This window comes from Daldinia decipiens (genome assembly GCF_022478715.1).
Source record: "Daldinia decipiens strain CBS 113046 unplaced genomic scaffold F4813scaffold_32, whole genome shotgun sequence".
NCBI lineage: Eukaryota > Fungi > Ascomycota > Sordariomycetes > Xylariales > Hypoxylaceae > Daldinia > Daldinia decipiens.
In genome coordinates this window covers 397,243-420,568 of record NW_026054575.1, presented here as the reverse complement: position 1 = coordinate 420,568, position 23,326 = coordinate 397,243, and the positions used below count along the sequence as shown (strand labels likewise).

Sequence of the window (23,326 nt, the reverse complement as noted above, 5' to 3'; positions counted from 1 at the left end):
TAAATTGAAAGCAGTAATATAATAGTAATTTGCAAGCCTTTGATTAACGCTGTGATTGTATTTTGATGTCATATAGCAGTGCTCAGTAGATGCTTCGTCCCTTGTTTTCGGTACCCTGGAGCTATTCTTATTTTTCTGGTCCGCCCTCGCGTATGCCAACCCCCTACAATTGATATAGCACGAAACAAGTTACAGTCGCCAATGTGGCAGCTTGCCATACTAACAAAACCGCCAGCCATATTGATTGAAAGAGTCCACATCGAACAATCCAAAGAAGAATGCTGACTTGCCGTACTTATTAACCCTAATCAAAGAGGTAACGTTTATACTGATGTATTCACACTACCGGCTAGCTGAAGTATCTTGGATGAAAGGCGCCTTCGCCAGCGCGTCTGCTTGGACTTTCCAAATTTCCTTTCCCAACGCTATGAGCTCCAGTCCAAAATCGTCGAGCAGCTGCTCCACACCAAGCTCGCCGTTCCATATCATGCGCAGATACTCCTCGTCTGAGCCGAGCGTGGCTACTTTCCACGTAGCTTTCCAAATATCGATCGCTCGAACAGCCTGAGGATGGCAGCTTTGGACGTCCGTAGCTACCATATAAAAGGAAGAACGTTTGGCGTGGCCTGACTTGGGCTTTAGAAGTTTGACGGTAGAGAATTTGTAGAATCTCCACAGGATATTTGCGGTATCCCACGCCTCAAGCTTGTGGAGAAGAACAATCATGGTCCCCCCTGGTCGCAAGTGCTCGAGTCCAAGAGCCAACTGCGTGGCTAACAACCTCTTCGCTTCTCGCCGCTGTCGATATGGGGCCCGCGTATGCGTCCGAAGAACCTGGCCGTCGCAGAAGACTAGGTCGAAAATTTGCTGCGGCTCGAGCTGACGCGGTAGAAACCTATCGGTATCGGGGTGGTCCTTGGGAATTTCCTCGACCCCCATCTCTGCCGCAAGCATGGTGACATCGAGATACCTTATCTCAACTTCCGACTTCGTACGGAGTAAGACCTTGTGGCCGCCGTCAGATACGGGTAAACTAAAAGCCAAGGCTCTAGAGTTCGGAATTTTGCTCAGAGCGACTTCGAGAAACCCCCCTGGCGCCATGCACATGTCGAGGATATATGGTGAGCTGTTCTGTACGGCGAAGGCGCCCGTAGATCGATGAAGCTCGTGTCCAATGCGTCTCATAAGCTGGAAGAAGTACGCAGCTGTCCGGTCGTCGGACTTGTCGGCGTTCTGACGCTGCTTCTGAAAGAACGAGTCTCCCTCGGGGTTGTCCCATCCCTATTCCACGTGTCAGTGCTATCTACGGAATTTGTGTTTACGGCCCCTGACCCTTTGACGGAGCTCGCTAATCTCTCGAAATTCGGCACTCCGTTCGAGCAGATATGTCTTAATGGCTTTGCTTGGGTCCGCATGAGCAGATGGTAGTTCGTCGAGCTTTTCGGATAGCGTTGGAGCCTGGCCGCGGAAAAAGAGAGGGTTCGGGGACTTGAGGGCTTCCATAACGACGTTGAAATGCATATGGATTTATCTAGAGAAGCTTTAAGCGACGGCGGGATTAAATATAACCATTCTCCATATGTTGGAGAGATGAGAGGCATGGTACCGTCCGAAATAGTTCTCTTTGGGCATCGCTGCATATGCGTATAATTAGTCAGGTGCTACTTGATAGCAATCGCTCCCCGCACCTGTGTATGTTCCCGATGTATGTTCCCGACCATTGAGGCTGGCAGATGTGGTAGTACAAACGCCGTTGGTTACGGTCATCATGTCCATTAGCGTCGAATATATTTAAGCACTACCTATATAATGGAACGCTACCTAGCAGGTATACCAATCGCTGCCCGCGCGTATATCTTTCGTGACAATTCCGCCGAATTTGATAAGACCAGCCTTATACGATATCAACAGCCTCATATAAAATATATACCTGGTTGACTAGCTAGTCCACCCTATGCATCTCACTTTTGCTCCTGTGAGCCTCAATCTGATCCCGTCTTTTATTGATGCATGCGACCTAGTAAAAGTAGCGTAATTCCTTTCGTACAAACAGCGGCTGTGGTAAGTTTGTATACAACTTCAGGCATCTTTTACAGTGGCCGATTACTGTATCGTACCCAAGTTACTACTTGTATATGTCTATTACGTACGCACCTCATTTTTTCCCCTTTGACCTATCTAGTATGAGAATTCTTACCCAGATTCTAACTCAGTTTCCCGCATTTCCCGGCTTCGACGAGGCTATCTACCCAGGGCGAGAGGATATCAGTCCATGAAATCGCCACGCAGCAGTCTTCCAGATAGACGCCGTTGGCCAAGTTCGTGATTCGTTCTCGGTTGCTTCCCGAAGAACGGGACTAGTGCTGTACTCGCGTGTGATCACTGGATCAAAGGCGGCATACACTAGGGTGCTGGCTCCCTACTCTGAAGTCTGTGCCGTGAAGTACGTTGTGTAGTCTACCCAGACAATGTGGCATCCGTAAAGACTGGCCGTCTCCTCCATTGTATCTATTGCTTTAATTAGACACATAAGCGAAACTAGAAGCCTGTCAGGCCAGGAGTGCCGTGAAACGACTTACTTGACGCATCCATATCTGAGGCATCATGACGAACAGTTTGAAGTAAGATCTGAGGTTTGAAATAATCAGTCCAGGCTGTATACTGAAGGCGGAAAGGTTGGTCTTCTTTCCTAACCTCTCGGCACGAGATGGCCATAAGTATATTAGCCGTCTTCGATTGTCCGTATGATATCCTCTTATGGTAATCATAAACAGTTCTTTGCTGAAAATGAAGTTTCTCGACCTATATCAAAACGTCACAAGTACTCGGGACCTTGTAGGTAAAGCTAGTCGAATATCTCGAGGACGTGGCACTCGGTTCATTTCAAGAATGATCAGACCAAACCGCTTAATACTAAGACCTGTCATCGTTCGATCTAATTGGCATACTTTCCGCATTGAAGCTCTTTAGCCGTATAAACTGTAGGATATTCAAAGAGAGGCGTCGAATTTTGCCTTCAATACGAATGCCTAGCACGCCCCTTAATACAAGATATCTTCCCATACCGGTCATGACCCGAACTCTCCAACATACCGTGACCTGACAAGACAGCCGACAACACACGACCAATACTCCCACACTCGAACGACATACACACAACGGCTAACATCCCTCAAGGCACATAAACCTCACCCCTCAAGCAATCTTCTTCGCACGTAATCCGCGAGCGCGACGACGACTAAATACTAGCGGGCAACGGAAGCGTGCGGCGTCCAGGAACAGACTACGGCTAGGCCCGCTAGTAACAAGAACACGTTGATGAGTTGCAGGAGCAGGACTAGCGCTTGAGGGGGGAGAGGCTCCGAGACGGGGAGGGCGCAGTTGGGAACCTGCGCGGCAAAGAAGGCGGCAGGGTCGCGGAGGGCGACGATGTAGGCCCATATGCTGGGTGTTGTTAGCATCCCTTTCTCTAATTTCTTTACATGATATGGATGTCATATGTAAGCTTATACAAGCAGGCTGAACACTTACAGAAGAATAGGCTCGACGACGCCGAACACAACGAGCGGGAACGCGGGCAAGCAGCTTTTCGCCATGATTTTGGTAATTCTACAATTCTGAACTATTTGACCATAGGAGAGAATGCCTAAGATTAGCTAGGGCAACGATGTGATTTTTATCCCTTTGTTGTCCCGGCTATAAGTGGCCGGTGTTTGCTATATACTAAGATAGGTGCATCGTAATTCAATTAAACGCCTTCCTGCCCCGAGAAGATGCACGCGTTGGTAGATTTGTTTATGCGTATACGAATATCAAACGACTACAATTAGGGGGGGGGGGGGGCGTGTTACGCCAATGTTTATACGTTGGCAAGGCTGGCGTAGTACAACGCCCGATATGAGAATAGGAATCTGACACGTTTTTAATTTAAAGAGATGAGAAGAAGAAGAAGATGAGAAGAACCAATGCTATTACGTAGCTACATATTAGGTAATTACTCAGCTTTAATAACGTCCAAGCCGTGGGGGGAAGCTCGCGAAGGATTACGTTCCCTGGGTACTAAAAGTCCGATAATTGTAGCGATCGAGTGTGAGTGGTATTAAGATTAAGTATGGAAAGCCGTAGCAGCGGCTGTCTACAGTCGCGGTACTGCGCATCCTAATTTTGCCAGCATCATCCAACGCCAACGCCTTTGCTCACATCCGCACCACCTAAATTAGCTCTTCATTTCCCGCATTAATCGTGCCTGTCGATGCGCATAGCCTGGTGTAACATTCAAACGCGTACATAATTCGAACGTTGCAAACGGTACGGCATCGAAACGCGACCCGACACCCCCTAAAAAAACAACAACTGTCGAGTCATAGTGCTAACGACTCGAGTAAACGCCCTTCCCATGCTCCCCGAGTGTGTACACATCTCATGCCACTTCGGCCGATTCAATCCAGAATACCTTGTCGCGCCTTGGAAATGAAAAGTAACGAACGTCCCTAGGATAATACAACGAATGTGTGCACCAAATCGGTGCGCGCGGCAAGGCATCTACTGGGCCTTTGCGGATGCCTTTTTAGCTTCTGCCTCTACGAACTCTTGGGCCTTGGTCCTCGATCGTTCGTATTTCAGCGTCGTGTCGCCGTGCCACATGGTGCCCAAAAATCTATCCCAGAAGGTAAAGAATGGTTGCGCAAAGTTTGTCTTGATGCCCCAGCTCTGGTGGTGAATATCGTGGTATGTGGCGTTGTTCGAAGTGATGTGCTGAAGCGGGTCCCAGGGCAAGGCATATCCGCAGTGGTCATCGACGGTCTTGATCGAAGACATGACCCAGAAAAATATTCCCTGCCTGGGCGTCATAAACGCGACCTTATACGCAAGGCCTGCGCCGACCGTGTCGAGAAGGAATCCCTCGAACGGGTGGTTGTACAAAGCTCCGTAAGCGTAAGGGACGTAGAGTCGGTGGTGCCTCGAGTGGAACGTAGCTAGAAGACTGTTAGTCGATATCGTCTACCAAAGAGGAAAAGGGGATACGAACTGTAGAGCCACTTATTTTGGTGCATCAATCGGTGAAGGAAGTATTGCCAAGTATCTAAGGCGGTGACAGCGACAAAGAGCTGGAACCCCGGGATGATAGCCCAGTAGATAGCCTTGGCGACTAAGAGCTCCCAAGTGGCGAAAGCGGGTACCAGAGCTCCGTCTGGTCCGGCAAGCTCGGAGGTGAGGAAAGGGTAGTGACCGCCAGCAAGGGCGCCAGCGAGGAACGGATGAGACACGGCCATATTCTTAGAGATTGTAGCAGCATTGATTCCTAGGACGCCGAGTACGGTCGGAAGAGCTCTCTGCGCTAGACGAACTCTCGTCGCCCAGACGGCAACGTCGTAGTCCTCCATACCAGTATATTGCGGCGCATCAGTCTCGTTCAGGAAGAGGGCCATGAAGCCTTGAATAACCTGTTGGAAGAGAACATCGCGAAGGACCTCGAATCGCGAGGCCTTATTCCGCTGCGCAATCTCGGCGGGAGTGTGCAGGCGGTATTGCGGGAAAAGGTCTAGGGTGTCAATTATGTGGAAGAAGATGGAGACGACCCAGTACGCGATGGTGGGCGCGAGGAGAGACAAGTAGAAGTCGGGCAGCCATGGTATTAAGTCTGGCGCCACGACGGCTTCGTAAGACGGAAGTGGTGGGAGGTCCGTGTTGGACGTTATATTAGTAGCCATGACGGTGAGGCCAAGCGCAGAAGATGGTATAATTGAGGGAAAAAACAAGCGAGATGGATAAAGTTGTGCTGCTGGTTAAGAGTTTACCAATTTACCAGGACGCGTAGCGGGTTGTGTTAAAAAAGGATCGTCGCGAAGGAGTAAGGAGTGTAAGGTTACTTGAAAAGCTGTAGGTTAGGGGGTTGAATTAATTTAGGGAGTCTCAACTCTGAGGATTATGAATAAGATAAAGTTTTGACTTTTGGCGCGTTGGATCTTTCAGTGGTCCGTCATCATTCCATTGTCAGTGCATGAAGGCATGTACAGCGGGTCCCCCTTTTTATCGGTTTTATCAATCTCGGCTGTCTAACCGTGCAGGTCCGAGATCACCTGTTTTTCCCCGACTGCCGTTACTTACCTTGTACCTGTCGTATGTAAGTCGGGAATGACGAACCTTAACGAAAGGAATAAAAGGTACATAGGTAGGTAAGACAAGTTGATGGGTTCGAGGGTATGAATTATATTTGAAGCCTACTACCCCTTATCAAATTAAGCTACCTGTCAGCCTGTGCAGCCTGCGCAGCCTGCGCAAACCGTGTAGCTCACGCATTGTGCATTCTGCATGTTGAGCATTAGTGGTGGCAAAGTGGGTTCGCTTCAGATCAATATTCGAGGTTTACATAGGCAATTGGAAACATTCGGTACATGTAGTATGTATTTCGGACACCTCGGAAATCCGATATGTATTCGAGGCTTTGGTCCTGCGGGTCCGTACAACACACCGAGTGAATTAAATCTCTCATCAGGAATATAATGGATAAATGAATAACGTAGGGCTGTATGTATGTATTTGTATAGTAGGCTCATTATGTAATGCTTACCTAGTGTACTTAGTTACCTGAAATTCAACAGGCAAAAAAATACGGAGCAAAAAATTCTAGATCTAATCGGCACGCTAGTTTAGGTTTAGCGCGTTCGCCCCTCCATTGAAACTGCCACTTTCACTTTCGTCCTGCCCAAATTTTTGAGAGTCTCCGCCAGGAAAATCTGCCCCTCATTACTTGTCGCAAAAGCCGTCTTCTTCCTCCTCTACTTAACGGCCTTCCATCGTTCATCCTTCGACGATCACATCTTCTCCTTTCCTATCCTTCATCAGATTCTTCTACTCCTACCGCCAACATGATTATTTTCAGGGTATGTGAAAATTTAATTGCACGTCGTGTTAGAAACGCTTCGCGAATATGTACTGACGACCCTGCCTATATAGGACGCCCTCACTGACAGCAAGGATGAGCTCCTCTCCGACTCCTTCAAGCTGAAGGAGGTTGACGGAATCGCCTACGAAGCTGACTGCGCTATGATTGAAATCGGTGCCGTCGATGTCGGTATGCTGGCCTTATAAAACTTCTGGGCCACGCTGGCTCGCGAGTGGGTTGGCTACTAACGGATTTTCGCAGACACTGGCGCCAACGCCTCTGCCGAGGACGCTGATGAAGGTGTTGACGACTCTGCCCAGAAGGTCAACAACATCATCCACTCCTTCCGCCTCCAGCCTACCAGCTTCGACAAGGCCTCGTATCTCTCGTACCTAAAGGGTAAGATACCTTTTTCCTTGCTAGGACCTGGATGTCGACTAAGCGTTACGTATAGGTTACATGAAGAAGCTTGCCAAGCACATCAAGGACAAGGGTGCTTCTGACGAGGAGGTCAAGGATTTTCAGACTAAGGCCCAGGCCTTCGCAAAGAAGATTGTCAGCAACTTCAAGGACTACGAGTTCTACACTGGTGAGAGCATGGATGTTGACGGAATGTGAGTTTTCAGCTTTGGCCCTTTCCCAAACGGACCGCGTACTGATGCTCGGATCCTAGGGTTGTTCTTCTCAACTACCGTGATGATGGTGTTACCCCCTATGTCACCATCTGGAAGCACGGTCTGGATGAGATGAAGGTTTAAGAGCCTACCTAATGATTGTGGCTGAACTTGTTAACGAATACCATACACGAATCAACCCAGACGACCTGACGCTTCTTTTCTATGTCTATAAAAACCCCAATTTAGGCATATTACATAGATTCGTTCTCTTACGAATGCTAACCGGTGCATTGCGCAGCCGAAGCCTAATTTACTGACGAGTTGTCAACGTATCGCTCCTTTCTGCACGGTTCTTGGGGCCGTACCGTTTTGTGACCTTGATTTCTGATTCTATCTTCATGTTACCATACTCCGAGCGTCGGTCAATGATGCAGACATACTTCGTAGTAGACGTGGACACCTGGTTGCTTATTTCCGTCTCAGTTAGAATTTCGGTCTCGAAGCCAGCGGTACGGGGGGTGGAACGCTTTCGCTGCCGTCACCGGATAGCTGAGGTTTCTTAGCTGGAGGTGGGGGGGGAGGCTTCTTCTTTCCTATGAACCCTGAAATTTGCCCCATTGGTGATGTCGTGGTTCCTTGCCCGTTAGCTTCCACACCACCAAATCGTTGGTTTAGCTCGTTTGCTGTTTTTAACCCCGACGCAACTTGATCCCCGTGCCTCTGCTGGAAGTTGTACGCTGTCCCAGCAGCAGCTTTCACGTCTGCAAATGATACGGATGAGGGGTCTTTCCTGAAACTCGTTGCTGTCTTGAATGCTGCCTGCTTCTCTGCCCACGTTGTGCCCTGTGCCGGCGCGGTCGTAGGATCTTGTTGAGTATTGCCAGCGCCGAGACGAGAGAAGCGGCTTTGTAGTTCGTTTAATTGTCCATTGGATGGTTTTGTTGATAATCCTCTTGCAGATGACGCTGTAGTTGGCGATCGAGCAGGAGGCGGTGGAGCAGAACTTCCCGCCTTTCCTCCAATGCCTAACCCGGGGACTGAAATCCCAGCAGCTCCCAATCGGTTGATAGCCCCCTGATTTAGATAATTCGAGGACTGATTATTTCTAGTCGAGAACGGACTTTGCGATTGGACTGGAGACGCGTTTCCGCTACGCGGTGGGAGTCGAGGAGGTAATGAGGGTGGCCCGCTCGGTCTGAAGTGTGAAGAGGGAGGCGGGACCGGATCTCGTTTATCCGGGCTGCCCCTTCTTACAGGCGGAGGAGGAAGATTTGCTGTTGACAATCCCGTGGTGTCGACTCTGTACGGTCTCGATTCTACTGTGGGCTCTTCTACCTGGTGTTGGTGCTGTTGCTGGACTCCGTATGTGTGTCCAGAATGTGCCGAGGACACGGGACTTTGAGATCCGGATTCAGTCGCATTTCCGCTAACTGCGGTACGTTTAGGGGGAGGACCAAAGGAGGACGGATCACGCAACGAGGTTATCGGTGTGGCGCTACGCTCGGAAGAAGAATGGGAAGACGATTTATCTCCCCGCCCAATAAGGCCTTTCTGATGGGTATGTTAGCACGCGTTAAGGAGCATATTCGAGGAGATAGATGAGGTCTTACGACTTGACCCTTGAGCGATGTTCCTTCTTTCTCGGGATGCCAACCATTCTTGACAATACCCATACCTTTATCCTTCCAACCCGACATCTCGGCTTATTCTTATTACGTATGTGGTTTATAAGTCTGCCGGTAGATAATTGTAACAGGCAATTATCATAACGTCGATATATTTAATCACACAATTCGTAATCGTATGTACAAAAAGTAGAGTTGTACGTTGTACGTTGTACGATGTACTGCTATAGCTACTAGCGGCTAGAGGGTCCAAAGTACATACACTATATGACGTATGCCCCATATGCTGAGCCACACAAGCTGAACGCCTCATCCGAATTTAAAGGGACCTCCAATTGATCTCCCCCTGCATTTCCACCCCACCACCAAACCAAATATTGACTTTCATTGACACACTTTAGGACTTTAGGCGCGTCGCGTGTCATTAATTGGCCAACTTCAATCTTTAGCACTTTCGAACGACAGCGACAAAAAAGAGGACAATGATGCCTAAAATGCGCCGACCATGACAACATCTACTAATTCCGATGCCGAGCTTTTGACAGAGCACTTCGGATACCCCCCTATTGTCAGTATTTCACCTCGGCGCATGTATAAATATCTAGTCTACCAAGTACCTATCTACATAACGATGGAAATATATATTAACCTAAGCGCCCCCAACTCTAGAGTCTCATCGACGATATAATCAACAGCGTAAACGTCCTAGCCGAGCGTGCCCTCAACAGCGTCGAGCAAGGCCTTCTAAACGCTCCCCCCGCAACCATCGGCTTCAAACCTCCCAAGCCGTCTCGCAGCCACGCCCACGATGCGCAAAAACAGCAGCAGCAGCAGCAGCAGCAAGACCCGGCCGAAGCCGCCAAGACGGAAATCGAGTCCGGCACACATCAGCTAGAAACCCTGCTGTGCGCCAGCATCGATCGCAACTTCGACAAATTCGAGATCTACGTCCTGCGCAATATCCTAACCGTCCGCCCCCCCGACGTGCGTTCCTGGATCCGGCTGTCCCACTACGACGGCCTGGATTTCTCTACTTCTTCGAGTACGAATCTAAACCCGTCGCCTACCCTCGACAGCATAAACCACCTCCGCCGCAAACTGCGCGAGAGCATGCGTCTGAACGCCCTCCTCACCGCCGAGCGCGCGCGCAACGAGAAGCTGCTCGGCGAACTACAGGATCTCGTCGGGATCGCCCCCGCGCACGTAAAAAGTGAGAAGACCTCTCCGCAGCCATCAGCATCCGCACCAGCACAGGTTAAAAACAGCCCATTCGCATTCCTGCACCGCAAAGGCTCCCTCACAGCCGGCGGGTCCGAAGCCCCCCTCAGCACGACAACCGCATTCACGCTCTCGCAGATGCAAGCTCTGCGCGCGTTGTCTACTTCCTTGCGCATAATTACTCCGGACCTAGTGCCTTCAACTTCCGCCGCCGAGGCTATGGATATTGATGTCGACGACGGGAATAAAGATAAAGAGCGCAAGAGCTGGCGGCGCGAGCGTCTCGAGTACGTCGAGGGCGCTACGAGGCGATACTTGGAGACGGTTGAGGGGCTGGAACTTGGGCGGCACGGGGAGGTGCGTGATGGAGAGTGGCAGGGTGCCGGCCGTGGGTTAGCTAGGGATGAGGTTGGAGGGTTAGAAGGGGTGATTACGCTGTTAGGGGGAGAGGAGCAAGAAGAGGAAAGGGAACAGGAAGAAAATTCCCCTAGTATAGCGCGGAGATCGGCGTCTTCGTCGAGGGACGATCGGATGGACGAGTCATGAACGATGAAGGAACTTCGCACGTTGCGTTTTTGTATACACGCCAACGACTGCTGCTACTACCGCTGCTGTTCGCGCCCAAATAAGTGCCCAAGGAAAGGAGTCTGGAGTTCTGAGATCTTAGTCGCGCAGTCTGATCGGATTTATTTTGAACGCGTCATTTTATTCATTTATAGCATGTGCCACAAAGTTTTCAGCCAAGTCTGCACGTCATGCCCCGAGATCCATGCCTAAGCCATTTACATGCAATATTTACCTATGTACACTCTACCTATACAGGCTGCTAGGCTAAGTCTCACCAATCTGGGAAGAAGCACGGGCGGCGGCGGCGGCGATGGCAGTAGCATCTTCCTCCTGGATGAGGCCGTTCGAAAAAGCCAGTTGCCAGAAGCGATGGCCCCAGAACCGGGCGCTCTCTGCTTGGTCGGAGGCGCTGTCCGACTCTTCAAACAGCCTCCTAGTATTGGTGACCATGTCGCGCGCGTCGTCGACGCGGCCGTCGCGGAGCAGCGAATGTAGCAGCTCTATCTGTGTAGGTAGGATGACAGTGGCGCCGGCGGCGCTAATCTTGTAATAATACTCGAGGGCCTTGGAGGGCTGGCCGGCTAGTGCGTAACCCTTGATGATGCGGTCGTTTAAGACATTGTCTTCCACGTTACCGTATTTAAGCACGAGGCGGCGCCGCAATAGCGAGTCGACAGCGTCTAGGTCGGGGGGGTTGCGTGAGAAGTAATATTCCACCAGCATCGTGTAGATTTGTGGCGAGAGCTCGTAGTCGTTGCCCCATAGGTGAGCTAGCACGGCCTTGATGCCATTGCTAGTCTGGTCGCCGTTCTGGAGGAGGCCATAGATTATCTTGCCGTATGTCTGTAAGTTCGGTTCCAGCCCGACCGCTTTCATGCGATCGAGCATATTTATCACCGTTCTCGTTTGTCCTTCCACGTCATCCGGATCTATCGTAGTAAACGCTCCGTTCAGCACTGCTGTAAATGTCCCTTCGTCCGCAGGAACGCCGGCGGCCTGCATCATAGTAAATACTCGCTGCACATCCTCAGTCCTTCCCTCCCGAACGAAGCGGCCTAATAGGATATTGTAGGTGAAGATATCAGGTTTGATACCTTGCCGACCCGCCCAAGCTAGGAGACTTTCGGCAGCGGGGACTTGGTTCTGACGTACTAGACCATTGAGGGCAGCATTGACAGGTTCTATAGTCGGTTCGACAGCTGTGGTATTCTCGTCTTTCGAGCTACTGTTCCACAATTTCGTCATCTCCTCTAGGGCTCTTATTCCGCCCTCGAAATCACCACATTCGATGAGCCCGGCTATACGAGTGGTCCATAGCTTCGTATCCAGCTTCATTCCTGACCCCGCAAGCTTTGCCCACACATTCTTGATGCCGTTGAGGTTGCGAGCCTTCTTACAACCGTCGAGCATGCTGTTCCACGTCTTCATCGTCGGTCTAAGCCCGACTTTGCGCAGAGTATTTAACGCGGCGATGGCATGATCGGGCTGGTTCAAGGCCATCCGAGCATGAATGAAAAAGTCGAAAAGGTCGGGGAACGTTCGAAGCTCGGCAGCCTTCTCCAAAGAAATATCTTTCTCGGACCCTGCAAAACTTTGCCAAGTCTTGTCTAGCTCGCTAGTGTTCCGGGTTAAGTATGCATGGTTGAGATTAGTTTTCGTGTAAGCCAGATTGATTCTGCCGTGACTGGCCGAATATGAGGGTTTATTGAATTCTGCGTTTGCAGCAGACGTCGCCATCGATTCGATTCTGTCTTTTAGCTGCGCCTTGATGTCGGGCCACCGCGCCATAACATAATCTCCAATGACCGGGGAGGTGCTTGAGAGTTTCTGCAAGGCCTCATCTTGGAAATTCACAAAAGAGATGAGATAGGCTATTTTAGAGACAAAACGAGCAGCGCTCTGTCTCACACTAAGATTGCTTCGTTGGACGTCGAGCAACAAAGCATATGTGGCAATGGCTAAGATAGCCACGGGAGCACCGAGATAGTGTGGAGAATATTGTGGGAAAATACTACTCAAAGCCGCAGGGAAGTTTCCCCGACCTGAAAACTTATTCAGAGAGAACCTATCGATTCTCGGGAACCAGAACCCATCCGTCAGTTCATCATTAGGCGCCATAGGTGTAGTTTTGGGTAGAGAGAGAACTTTCCAGGATTCGACAAGATCCGCGAGCATGGCATCGCGGGTGGCAAGTCCACCTTCGACTATGGCAGGATCATGCTCCTCGGCGGAGGGATCTATCTCTATGATTTTCTGGACCAATTCTCCTACGAGTGCAGCCCATCGCGGAGGGTTCATGTCGCCAATATCTGTGTAAACTCGAAAGATGTCGGCAACCGTTGGTAGCTCAAGTGAACGCATCGACTTCTTCTTCGCAGCAACAACTTTTTCCATCATCCTCGACACTACCTTATAGAAAATATTAGGTGTGGTTACGCCTGGTTCTTGAAGTAACGGGTATATCTCTGATTTGAGGTAGGCATATGCGTCTGCCTCGGACTCGTCCTTTTCTACCATGAGCTCTAGCTTCCTTATGGCCTGGACGAGAGCCAAGTCCATATTGGGATCCATATTGGGATTTGTTTGTTTTGCCCTAGCTGGCGCATCTTTGTCTGCAGTTTGCTTGTGGACGATCTGTTGGAACAAGGCGTCTACCCGAGCTGAGTCGCCAGCTGAGACCTTTCTGGATTTGTTCTGAATCAATTTTATGTTGGAAGTGCTCATGTGGTCATTTTGCACTACTCTCCGAGTTTTGCCCAGTCCTGACGTGTCGACTGCCACCTCTGAGGGGAGAGGCGCATTGGAGGTTGGAGTCGTTGAAGCGATCGTGGGGTCGTCGCTTCGTGAGGTGGCTGTGGTCGAAAATCGCGATGCGTGGGTTTGCCATTTCCCTGCTCTTGAGCCTGCGCCATGGGAATTTGCTGCTAAGCGGCGACACAGCAGGCAGGTAGATCTGGAGCCCTTCATAACATGTGGAGGACGAGGTAGGTATCGTGAGATGGCAGAAGGCAGAATCTTTATAAACAGCCCGGAGTTGTTAGCGACAAGTAGTGAAGAAAACGACGGATAACGATGTCTTATCGATGGAACAATTGCTGCTCCGGATTGGATCGGAGGTTGATAGGGTCTCAATGCCGACTTAGAGCTTGAGCTAGGTACCCGGGCTAGGTACCTACCCGTTACCCCACTACCGTTCAGGTAATAACTTGTCAAGCTCGTCAAGGCAAGTTACAGCTCGCAAAGGTTCCTAAGGAGCAAGCAACAAATGCATAATGAAGGAAGTTTAGAATTCGCTACTTCTAAAATAATAATTTACGTATACTAAAGTCGTATTCGTTTCCGTCGTTATATAATTCCCGCTTTTGCTTCCATTCAAGTTGGACTTATTCCCCAGCCGAGTAAAACTTCGGCTCGTTCAAATCCCTTCCCTATTACTTTGGTCTTCTATAATGACATCCCTAATCCCCAGACCTCCGTACACAGAAGATGAGCTCAGGGCGCTATACCCAGAGAATCTACAGCTGCAGCTAGTCCAGGTCCTCCTCCGTCATGGCGAGCGTTCTCCCGTGTCCGTTCGTTTTCAGAATACCGGCCTCCCCGCTTTCTGGCCCTACTGCAGCGCCGTCCGCCAGCTCAAGTCCGCAGTTCTCGACCGTCACACCGGCCAGTTCTCCACTTTCGAGTGGAAGCGCCGTCTCGAAGCATTCGGCCCCAATGACGAACCCGTACTTGCCCATGGCCCCGCCGGTGAACTTGACGGCGTGTGCGAGATGGGTATGTTGACCGACCGCGGCCGCGAGACCACCTTCGACCTTGGTACTCGTCTGCGTACTCTCTACGTCGACCAGTTACGCTTCCTGCCTCCGGTCTTGCTCAACGCCGATAGCTTATACCTGCGCGCAACGCCGATCCCGAGAGCGTTGGACTCTGTTCAGGAGACGTTTACGGGTTTATATCCGTCTCATACGCGAGCCCCTAAGTTCCCGCCCCCAGCCATCCTAACACGCGCCCAGGGCGACGAGACCTTATTCCCCAACGACAGCAACTGTAGACGTTTCGCAGCGCTATCGCGGGCTTTTGCCCAACGTACCGCCGAGCGCTGGAACGACACGGAAGAAATGGCGTATCTGAACAAGTTGTACGGAAAATGGATGCCGGAGGACTCGCCGCGTGTGGCTGTAGACGGTCGGCCGCGTCTAAGTGGTATCATGGACACGATCAACTCGACGCTAGCGCATGGACCGGAGACGCGGTTGCCTAAGGAATTCTACGATCCAAAGGGGCGCGAGATCATCGAGAAAATTGGCGTGGAGGAGTGGTTCGCGGGGTATAAGGAGAGTCAAGAGTACCGGGCACTAGGAATTGGAAGTTTGCTGGGCGACGTCGTAAGCCGCATGGTAGGCAGCGCCGAGCGCTCGACTGCCGACGGAGAGTACGAGGTAGCACAGAAGCTAGAGAGCGGCCCCGTAACAGAAGGTAAGGGCGCCACGTCCATCCGGTTCGGGCTGAGCGGGTGTCACGATACGACGCTCGCGGGTGTGTTAGCTAGTTTGGGAGCGTACGAGAGCGGCAAGTGGCCCCCTTACACGAGCCACATCGCCATCGAGATGTTCCGGAAAGCAGACCCCGCCCGTTCCGACTCAGCAAGCCCGTATCAGCAGGGTGCGGTGACGGTACCCCCGGCAGAAACTGGTCCCGCCCAGGCCAGCAAGTCCGGCTGGTTCGGCTCACTATTCTCGTCGGCCCGCGCGAAGCCCGGCAGTCCACCGCCGGGCATGGGCCGCAAGAAGAGCGAGGAGTTATCGACCGAGGAGAGGGCGAAGCTGGAGGAATACTATGTGCGGATACGGTATAATGACGAAGTTGTCACGGTGCCGGGCTGTAGAGCCCCGGGCAAGCACCTCGAGGGTGACGAGAGCTTCTGCACGCTAGTGAGTTTCCCGCGTTTGCCTGCTCGCACCGATAGATTTATTCTACGCCATTAAAACATGAGCAAAAGCTGCCTCTGAGCTAATGACCGAATAGACCGCATTCAAAGCCGTCGTCGACAAATTCGTCCCACGCAATTGGAAGCAGCAGTGTAGGACTAACATCCGAGGTCCTGCGTTCCCAGAAAAGCCCGAGCCGGCCGGTTATTAATGAGGCATGAACATATGACTGAAAACGAGATATAGGCGTTTTGTGACTGCAGCTCGGCTCAGCTTGCGCATGTGTACATAAGCTATTGCATGATAGCAAATACTCGGAAATATCAGCATCAGGAATCAAGGCGCTACATGGTTAAGCATTAGGCTGAAAATAATACACTCAGTTATAGAGATTGCAAGCTCAGAGCCCCAGGCCGCATCCCCACTCTACCCACAGAACACCAGGTTGAAGTGTTCATAAGAGGTAAGAGGTAAGTAACAAAGATTACCCTTGAACATTCGCATAACAGATCACAAAATAAAACCGAGAGCTTTTCAATTGTCATATTAATACCCTCCTATCATATTTTAAGACAGATGTTATGCAATGACAGCAGAGATATAGCAAGAGATACTGAAATACTACCAATAACCTCTCGACAATCAGGACCACTGTCGGCCACATCCCTTTCTATTCCCATCTATCCTCATACCACTCTTATCGCTCAAAATTCCTGTCGAACCTGCCTCAGATCTCATTTTCAGGGACGAAGCTTTCTCCTCCTAACGCACGTCCAACTACCCAAATTAAGGCCTTGGACATCATCATATTCTTTCGGGGGCGCAATGTCGGTTAACAGCCTTTTTTCTCGTGAGGTCGAACGACCGGGAAAGCTCAAGGGGTTTTACAAAGATCATACAAGAAATGCCAACAGTAGCCGTTGAAAGTTGAATAGAGAACGCCGAAGAAAATCAACGCAACGATTATAACATATTATCTTTCCCTGGTAGTCGCCTTTGGAACGGCGTGTCAAATCAGTTGGCAACCTCCTCTTCGACCCAGCCATTCAGGCCACCCTGAATAGCGAGGCCAAGGCCAGAGCCCATGCCGCCGAAGCTTGCCTGATATTGGTGCCCTCGGCGCTCCCCCTCGCTTGGGCCACCGATGGCGCTAACAGGACTGTTCCCTCCGTTCTCGAACCCAGGGGCAAAAACAGGTAGGCTCACAGCACGGTTGTGCTGTGCACGAGCATTAACGGGAGCAAGGAGGCCACCAATTGTCGGCGCGCCCGAGCCGTTGTTCGCATATCCGTTCGAGATGCTCGCCGACTGTCCGTGACCAGAGCCGGAGGCGGACTGGGGAATATCCAACGATAGCTCGTTGGGCGAGGACGCAGCAGTTCCGAACAAGGCTGCCTGCTGGGAAGCTAGCATCTGGTGTTGTTGCTGCTGGTGCTGTTGGGCCTGCTGTGACACTTGGTTCAAGTACAGGGTGAGCGGATTGTTGCCATTAGCAAACATGCTGACGTTGTTGGCAGACTGGGGCGAAGTCGGGTTGGTCGGAGAGTTGCTGCTTCCGCTGCCAACCGGCGGGGGCGAGGCCACACCCTCTCCGCGAGGGGACTGGGATTGTTGCTGAAGCTGTCGGGGCTGGTTTCCGCAACGATCTTTTCCAAAGTTCACCTTAAACTTCCTGTATTCTTCCTTGCTTCGAACGGCCTCGATAGCCTTGATGGCATTTGCAATGTTCGTAAAGTTGACAAAAGCACAGCTCTTCTCACGCAGGGCGTTGACCAACTCAATCTCACCATATTCAGAGAAATCCTGTCTCAATCTTTCTTCAGTCCAAGTCTCGTCCAAGTTGCCAATATAGACATTGCGAGAGGCACCGCCGCTGACGGCCAATGCAATGGCTGGCGGAAGAGCACCGGAGTGCTTTCCCCAACCGATCTTCAGACGACGGTTGTGAATCATCAAACCCTGAAGATTGCTTAGAGCATAGAAAGAAGCAGCCGCGGTCGGATCGATGAAAGTAACGAAGCAAATGTGCTTATCGGGAATGTATCGAATATGATGAAGCAAGCCACCTCGCACGACGTTGCAGATCTCCTCAATCGTAGTCTCCGGGTGAATGTTACCCAGATAGATTGTTCGGTTGCCAAGATTGTTTATACCACCAGCCGTAGTCGCAACTGCTGCGGCCGCCACAGACTGCTGAGCAAGAGCACTAGAAATAACCTCGCGGTCTTGGCCGGTCAACATGTGGGCATATCCAGGCGCGATGCCAAGGTACTGAGCCGCATTCTGCTGCTGCGTCTTTGAAACATAGGCACATCGATCTTTGCCGTAGTAAACGCGGCGAGGCGATTGCCACTTGGGTTCTTGGGGCAGCTGTTGCACAGCCTTCATAGCATTGGCAATAGACAAGAAGTGGATGAAAGCAATGTTCTTCTCCCGGACAATCTTGATAGTGTCGATAGCCCCAAACTTGCCGAGGTCTTCACGCAGCTCTTCTTCGGGGACATCCTCTGGGAGGTTTCCAAGGTAGACGTTTCGAGAAGCGCCGGATTGCTGGACGGCCAACGCGACAGAGGTGGGCACCTGGGACGGCTTACCCCAGCCAATCTTTATATCCTGTCCCTTGATGCAGAGCTTCTTCAAGATGGCATCGGAGTGGAAATGGGTCGCAGCATTGGCGTCGAGGAAAGAAATGAACGCGCAGTTCTTGTCGGGAAGCAGTCGAACGGATTCGATCTGCCCGCTCCTCACATGACCGAGAATCTCCTCGGCAGAAGTATCTGGGGGAATATTGCCGAGATATACAGTCCTGCTGGTACCCGTGACAATGCCGGGACTTAGGGTTGGCGACTGAGGCTGCATTTGGCCATTCATGTTGAAAGAACCATTAGGAGACTGCGGCTGAAAGAACTGAGGAGCGCCGTATGTGGAAGGGGACACCATCGACTGGTAAGCTTGAGGAGACAGGCTCTGCTGAACGGGGCTCGCCATGTTATGCTGCTGCTGACCGTTATGCTGTTGACCATGCTGAAATGCGGACATGTTCTGGAACTGAGGACTGGCAAAAGCAGCAGGGGTTCCGGGCTGGAATGGGCTACCGAGGAGCAGCTGGGACGGGAGAAGTGGAGTAAACTGCATATCGAAACCAGTGCCAGGTGTAGTCATATCGGGAACGTTGTTGGGGACAGGCGGGTTCAGTTGGTTCTGGGTATTGATCGAAGGGATGTTGCCGCGGCGGGGATGTCTGTCGGCAAATCCAGAGATATTAGATGTGAAAGCGCCATGAGAAAAACCGGTATCGCTGTTTGAAGGCTTAGACACATGGCCAAATCGGCCTGGGTTGCCGGCAGGGCCGGTGGGGACGCCACCGTTGATTGAAAGGTCCTGCATCCCGAGAAGATGAGGAGGGACAAGGCTGTCCCGCGAGACGTGCGATAAAACCGCCGTTTTGAAAGATTAGACGTGCCCGAAAATAGGCACGAGGGCAGAAGGCAGAAATAGGACCCTGAACGTCGCTAGGATCCTAGTATAACAAGCAATATTGGATATTATAACAGCTATTGGCCAAAGAGTAAACGGAACAACTTCGAGTTTGTCCAAACAACAGTTTAGCTGAAAATATAATGGGTATCTCTAATCGAATAAAGAGGTATCACCGAGGAAGATGGATATAAACTATATGCAACGGTTCGGTGGTTTCTCGCCAAGATGACGCGCAATAATCGAATCGGCCAAGGTGAAAATATCTCGTAGAGTGCGGTAACGTAAATGTTGTCCGGTATCACCTAGAGCTGGCCAGGATGGAAAAGGCAAGACAAGAATAGGTTGCCTCGGCGAATAGGAGTCGGTGCAGCTTATAATGTCCTTTGATCTGTGTCGATAGTCCGACTACGTCGAACAAAGACGAGACGAATATTATTCCTCCAAAGCGAGCGAACTGCGACTTGCTAGAAAAGAGCGTCGAGAAGTTACAGCGACGACAATGCTTTCGTCGTCGAGTCCTTTAAAAGGGTTCGCCGGTAGATTCGCTACGGGCTGGCTGGCGCAGACAGACTGAATTTGGCGAGAGCTGTCGCTTGGGCGAAAAAAAGGGATAGAAATCTTGGCGCGCGGAAGTTTATAAAGAATATTAAGAAAGTATAGCGAATGAGCGTAGGTAAATAAAAGCCGGGGAAAGATCCAATGGCTCTAAAAAAACGAGGAGACGGCAAAGAAGGATTGGATAGGTAAGATACAATAGGAGGTAGAATAAGGATGAGGAAGAGGAGTAGAGCGTAAGGGTAGGGGGGAGAAAGAGAGAGACTTGAGCTACTCCGTATGAAGGAGAGGAAGAGGACTGGAGGGAGGAAGGTGAGAAGGAGACGAGCAGAAAAATGGAGGAAAATAATTGGACGGCTTCGGTTGGTGCAGATTGCCAAAATGTCTAAAAATGGGGGGCGCTAGTTTTAATAAAATAGCCTGCATCTGCTAAACCCATTTTGAACATCTTCCTTCCACCTGGGCATCCACTTCTTTTTTTCTTAGGCCTGTCCCAAGTGTCGTGTACCCTTTTTTATTTTATTTTTTGAGTTACCCATTTCTTACCACATGGTACCAGGTATGTAGGTATTTTAGAACTAGCCTAAGAAATGTACTTGAGATACTGTACGAAGTCGAAGCTGTTTCCGTGTACCCCTTAAGTGGTCCCTTAGATGGTCCCTTTGGGTAACTGTCCCCCCCCCAGGAACAGGGGGACTTTAGCTGACGCTAAATACATCAAGTTAAGATGAAAAGTACCATCTCAATATAGATAGGTATGCGACGGTACTCTGACGAGTAACATTCGGCGTCTTGGTCTCTTAAAAGTCAACCCCATCCCTCACGCGACCTTGCCCGTAGTTTCAGATGAAGGACAGACAGGCTATTTCCGAACGCGTTTTAAGTAATACTTCGTATGCGTATTTCCATATATGCATATACCTACGGTCAATGGGGGGGAATAAGTAGTGCAAGAGAGAAATTGATATTCGACTCGCAGTTAAAAAAGAATTTCCAACGGCTGACTACTTAAATTTCAGCCTCATTTTCGACGTTTCAACTCAATAGCTTTCGTGAGTTTGAGATATGGGATATTCGATCCGCCAAGACTCGGCAACCCATTGACTTGTCCCACGGACATCTCCCGATGCCTAAAATTGCTTCCGGTGACTAGAGACAGCAGCATAAGATTAGAACCGGTTCATATCTCAATATCTTAATATTCAATGTCTCGGATAACTTCTTGGTCAAGGGGCGTTCGAATATGCATATATGAGGGTTGGGAAGTGCCGTCGTCTATGTACATACGCACTCCAAGAGCCCCGTGGCCAGCGTAGCGGGTTAGACTCATGCCAAGAGACATGGGGTCTACAGGGTCTAGACACGAGTTACAGCTCGTCGAAAACATCATGCAGATGGGATCAGGGGATATAGACCCTGCGATAGCAATGCGCGCGAATTCATCATGTACATACATAGCCAGGCTTTACGTCTTGCCGTTATGTAGAAACGAAACGATACGCACTCGCCTCGCACTCGTCAATCCTTTCGATGCATCTGCAAGCCGGCTTCTATCTATGTAATGAGAGCTTCCATCTAACGAGACACGAATGCGGTACGAGAGGCGATCAATTTCCCATCCATGGTTCAGACATGTCTAGCGGGTCCGGACCACGAACGGTCATCTCGATTTGGGATCCCCTACGCCTAGAACCGGACAGCCCAAACCCAAGCCCTAGGTTCTAGCCTTATCAATCCCTTCAGGTCTCGTCAGTATCGCAAGTTGTCGTTCGTCAATGGTGTCGAGACTAACGTGACCTCGAGACAATACGTACAATAACATAGGTATTCTCCGCGCGTTAAGGTGTTAGTTAAAGCGCACTTCAGCTGTGCGCCCATGCGACATGAAACTCTGATATCTCGTCGTATCGTCGTTGAACCCTCCCCCCGCATAACCTCCTGCAATGTTTGGCGGCTTCTGACTGCAGAGACGTTGTGCCTTGCATGTCAGCCATGCCATGCTCTCTTATGTCTCCCTGGGTATAAGTCGCATATCCGTGAAATCTCTCTAAGCCACCCGCATCGAAACTCCCATGTGCATAATTTATGTACATACATAGTACGGTAGGCAATAGGCAATATATTTACACATTTGATTTATATCGACCTTGTTCATCCCCTTTCCTCCTTTTTCTCTGTTTCTTCAATTTCGACTTCCGCTTACTTGCCCACTGCTCACTGCTGCGTATGTACGTGCCAGGTAGGTCTATAGACGAAAACAGGTACATATGTACACCACTCAAAATGCAGCCAAGGAAAACCCCCTATTTCCCAGGAAAAATCCCCGATTGAAAAATAAGACCAAGCACCTGCAACCTCTCACCCTGCCCCACCCGAAGAGGCGGTCTCTGCGGTCGCTGCTACGGCGCTACGGCAAGGTACCCGAGGTGCGCAATATATTAGCGCGGAATGCAGTACGACCGCGCATAGATACGCTTTTCCTGTAGGTACAAACTTACCCAAAGTCGCACCCTACATACATGTACGTTGAATCTGGAGGACTGTGCCTTTGCGCCTGTGTTAGGTACAAATTTGCAGAAATGCTGTAATCTAAAATGTACATGTCACAAACACGGAAATATGTCGCTAAAGTGGTTTGTTAATAAATCTTATTTCTTATTATGCACATTGATCTGTACACTAGAAGATGAGATACTTAAAATAGTTAGTACTGAGTGATATACCGTACCTGTTCTAAAATCGTGGAGCAAGCCAACTTGTCCTACATACCGCCAGTTGTGCTCATCACAGTGATACATATGTGTAGCTTGTAAAAGTTAAAGGTGCTTCATTATGCTCGCGTCATTTCCATCCCTCGTATGCCGAGGTTCGCATTACCTGTAGATTTACTCTTCCTAGCCCAACGGACAAAAGACCAAATACAAATATACGCATAACCCCATCAAGTATTCATACATATCCATCTCATTTCGGTCCACGTACTAAGAAACATTGCTATAACTTATCTCACCAAGGCCGAATCTTCAGCCTGGACTCTGGAAAAACGTTTACGGTCTCCGGGACTGGTATCATGGACAGCCGGCCTATTCTCGGCTATGAGGGCTACGAAGGAACGGCTCAGACGTCCGGTTATGGTTTATTACGAGCGGCGTCAAGGCTTGGGAGCATGAAAAGATCGTCTCGATTTCAAAGCTAGTGAATGATCAACTTATGGCTTAGCTAGGAGAGTCGGTCACCACATGTCATCCTCACTCGGAGAAATGCCAACAAGACTCGAATATTAATTGTCGCCGACGTGTCCTTCAAAGGAACGGTCTATTCACGGAATAACGGAATGGCTAATCTCGGAAAGCATCATCAGGTTGCTCATAAGCTTGACCGCTTGACCGCTTTCCCCAAGCCCAATTATATCCTGCTTTGGATCCGCCAGATCTGTCGTCGCATGCTTCC

At 50.3% G+C, this 23,326-nt stretch overlaps 9 protein-coding genes across 9 annotated transcripts; 3 read left to right on the top strand and 6 right to left on the bottom strand.

Annotated features, from left to right (window-relative positions):
- Window positions 1-10: 10 nt before the first annotated feature.
- F4813DRAFT_368722 (uncharacterized protein) lies at window positions 11-1,756 on the bottom strand. The gene is made up of 2 exons (XM_049244340.1): window positions 1,333-1,756; window positions 11-1,281 (listed from the first exon to the last, which is right to left on the bottom strand). Exons 1-2 carry the CDS (start codon window positions 1,519-1,521, stop codon window positions 343-345), a joined length of 1,128 nt encoding a protein of 375 aa, XP_049097089.1. The 5' UTR covers window positions 1,522-1,756; the 3' UTR covers window positions 11-342.
- Window positions 1,757-3,006: 1,250 nt separating this feature from the next.
- Window positions 3,007-4,051, bottom strand: F4813DRAFT_190450 (uncharacterized protein). The gene is made up of 2 exons (XM_049239418.1): window positions 3,532-4,051; window positions 3,007-3,444 (listed from the first exon to the last, which is right to left on the bottom strand). The coding sequence occupies exons 1-2, from the start codon at window positions 3,594-3,596 to the stop codon at window positions 3,246-3,248; spliced, it is 264 nt and encodes an 87-aa protein (XP_049097088.1). The 5' UTR covers window positions 3,597-4,051; the 3' UTR covers window positions 3,007-3,245.
- Window positions 3,954-6,339, bottom strand: F4813DRAFT_368713 (fatty acid hydroxylase superfamily-domain-containing protein). The gene is made up of 2 exons (XM_049244339.1): window positions 5,030-6,339; window positions 3,954-4,976 (listed from the first exon to the last, which is right to left on the bottom strand). Exons 1-2 carry the CDS (start codon window positions 5,709-5,711, stop codon window positions 4,543-4,545), a joined length of 1,116 nt encoding a protein of 371 aa, XP_049097087.1. The 5' UTR covers window positions 5,712-6,339; the 3' UTR covers window positions 3,954-4,542.
- A 184-nt stretch (window positions 6,340-6,523) lies between these two features.
- On the top strand, window positions 6,524-7,773 carry F4813DRAFT_190407 (translationally-controlled tumor protein). Its single transcript, XM_049239417.1, has 5 exons — window positions 6,524-6,884; window positions 6,958-7,075; window positions 7,148-7,285; window positions 7,341-7,500; window positions 7,560-7,773. Exons 1-5 carry the CDS (start codon window positions 6,870-6,872, stop codon window positions 7,642-7,644), a joined length of 516 nt encoding a protein of 171 aa, XP_049097086.1. The 5' UTR covers window positions 6,524-6,869; the 3' UTR covers window positions 7,645-7,773.
- On the bottom strand, window positions 7,635-9,397 carry F4813DRAFT_190399 (uncharacterized protein). Its single transcript, XM_049239416.1, has 2 exons — window positions 9,114-9,397; window positions 7,635-9,054 (listed from the first exon to the last, which is right to left on the bottom strand). Exons 1-2 carry the CDS (start codon window positions 9,198-9,200, stop codon window positions 7,987-7,989), a joined length of 1,155 nt encoding a protein of 384 aa, XP_049097085.1. The 5' UTR covers window positions 9,201-9,397; the 3' UTR covers window positions 7,635-7,986.
- A 21-nt stretch (window positions 9,398-9,418) lies between these two features.
- On the top strand, window positions 9,419-11,038 carry F4813DRAFT_190389 (Mis12 protein-domain-containing protein). The gene is made up of 2 exons (XM_049239415.1): window positions 9,419-9,696; window positions 9,798-11,038. The coding sequence occupies exons 1-2, from the start codon at window positions 9,634-9,636 to the stop codon at window positions 10,890-10,892; spliced, it is 1,158 nt and encodes a 385-aa protein (XP_049097084.1). The 5' UTR covers window positions 9,419-9,633; the 3' UTR covers window positions 10,893-11,038.
- Window positions 11,035-14,121, bottom strand: F4813DRAFT_190366 (uncharacterized protein). The gene has a single exon (XM_049239414.1). The coding sequence runs from the start codon at window positions 13,878-13,880 to the stop codon at window positions 11,178-11,180; it is 2,703 nt and encodes a 900-aa protein (XP_049097083.1). The 5' UTR covers window positions 13,881-14,121; the 3' UTR covers window positions 11,035-11,177.
- Window positions 14,122-14,362: 241 nt separating this feature from the next.
- Window positions 14,363-16,052, top strand: F4813DRAFT_392106 (phosphoglycerate mutase-like protein; the record flags this gene model as incomplete). Its single annotated transcript, XM_049247246.1, has 2 exons — window positions 14,363-15,844; window positions 15,939-16,052. The coding sequence occupies 2 exons, from the start codon at window positions 14,363-14,365 to the stop codon at window positions 16,050-16,052; spliced, it is 1,596 nt and encodes a 531-aa protein (XP_049097082.1).
- Window positions 16,053-16,855: 803 nt separating this feature from the next.
- F4813DRAFT_392105 (uncharacterized protein) lies at window positions 16,856-19,228 on the bottom strand (the record flags this gene model as incomplete). The annotated part of the gene is made up of 1 exon (XM_049247245.1): window positions 16,856-19,228. The coding sequence occupies one exon, from the start codon at window positions 19,226-19,228 to the stop codon at window positions 16,856-16,858; it is 2,373 nt and encodes a 790-aa protein (XP_049097081.1).
- Window positions 19,229-23,326: the final 4,098 nt, after the last annotated feature.

Coding starts and splice junctions, on each gene's coding strand:
- F4813DRAFT_368722 (XM_049244340.1), bottom strand. CDS start 1,521: ATGCATTTCAACGTCGTTATGGAAGCCCTCAAGTCCCCGAACCCTCTC. Junction 1,282..1,332: donor TTAGCGAGCTCCGTCAAAGG/GTCAGGGGCCGT, acceptor CACGTGGAATAG/GGATGGGACAACCCCGAGGG.
- F4813DRAFT_190450 (XM_049239418.1), bottom strand. CDS start 3,596: ATGGCGAAAAGCTGCTTGCCCGCGTTCCCGCTCGTTGTGTTCGGCGTC. Junction 3,445..3,531: donor GTCGTCGAGCCTATTCTTCT/GTAAGTGTTCAG, acceptor AACAACACCCAG/CATATGGGCCTACATCGTCG.
- F4813DRAFT_368713 (XM_049244339.1), bottom strand. CDS start 5,711: ATGGCTACTAATATAACGTCCAACACGGACCTCCCACCACTTCCGTCT. Junction 4,977..5,029: donor CCAAAATAAGTGGCTCTACA/GTTCGTATCCCC, acceptor ACAGTCTTCTAG/CTACGTTCCACTCGAGGCAC.
- F4813DRAFT_190407 (XM_049239417.1), top strand. Junction 7,076..7,147: donor AATCGGTGCCGTCGATGTCG/GTATGCTGGCCT, acceptor GGATTTTCGCAG/ACACTGGCGCCAACGCCTCT. Junction 7,286..7,340: donor GTATCTCTCGTACCTAAAGG/GTAAGATACCTT, acceptor CGTTACGTATAG/GTTACATGAAGAAGCTTGCC.
- F4813DRAFT_190399 (XM_049239416.1), bottom strand. CDS start 9,200: ATGTCGGGTTGGAAGGATAAAGGTATGGGTATTGTCAAGAATGGTTGG. Junction 9,055..9,113: donor CATCGCTCAAGGGTCAAGTC/GTAAGACCTCAT, acceptor CATACCCATCAG/AAAGGCCTTATTGGGCGGGG.
- F4813DRAFT_190389 (XM_049239415.1), top strand. CDS start 9,634: ATGACAACATCTACTAATTCCGATGCCGAGCTTTTGACAGAGCACTTC. Junction 9,697..9,797: donor ACTTCGGATACCCCCCTATT/GTCAGTATTTCA, acceptor CCCCAACTCTAG/AGTCTCATCGACGATATAAT.
- F4813DRAFT_190366 (XM_049239414.1), bottom strand. CDS start 13,880: ATGAAGGGCTCCAGATCTACCTGCCTGCTGTGTCGCCGCTTAGCAGCA.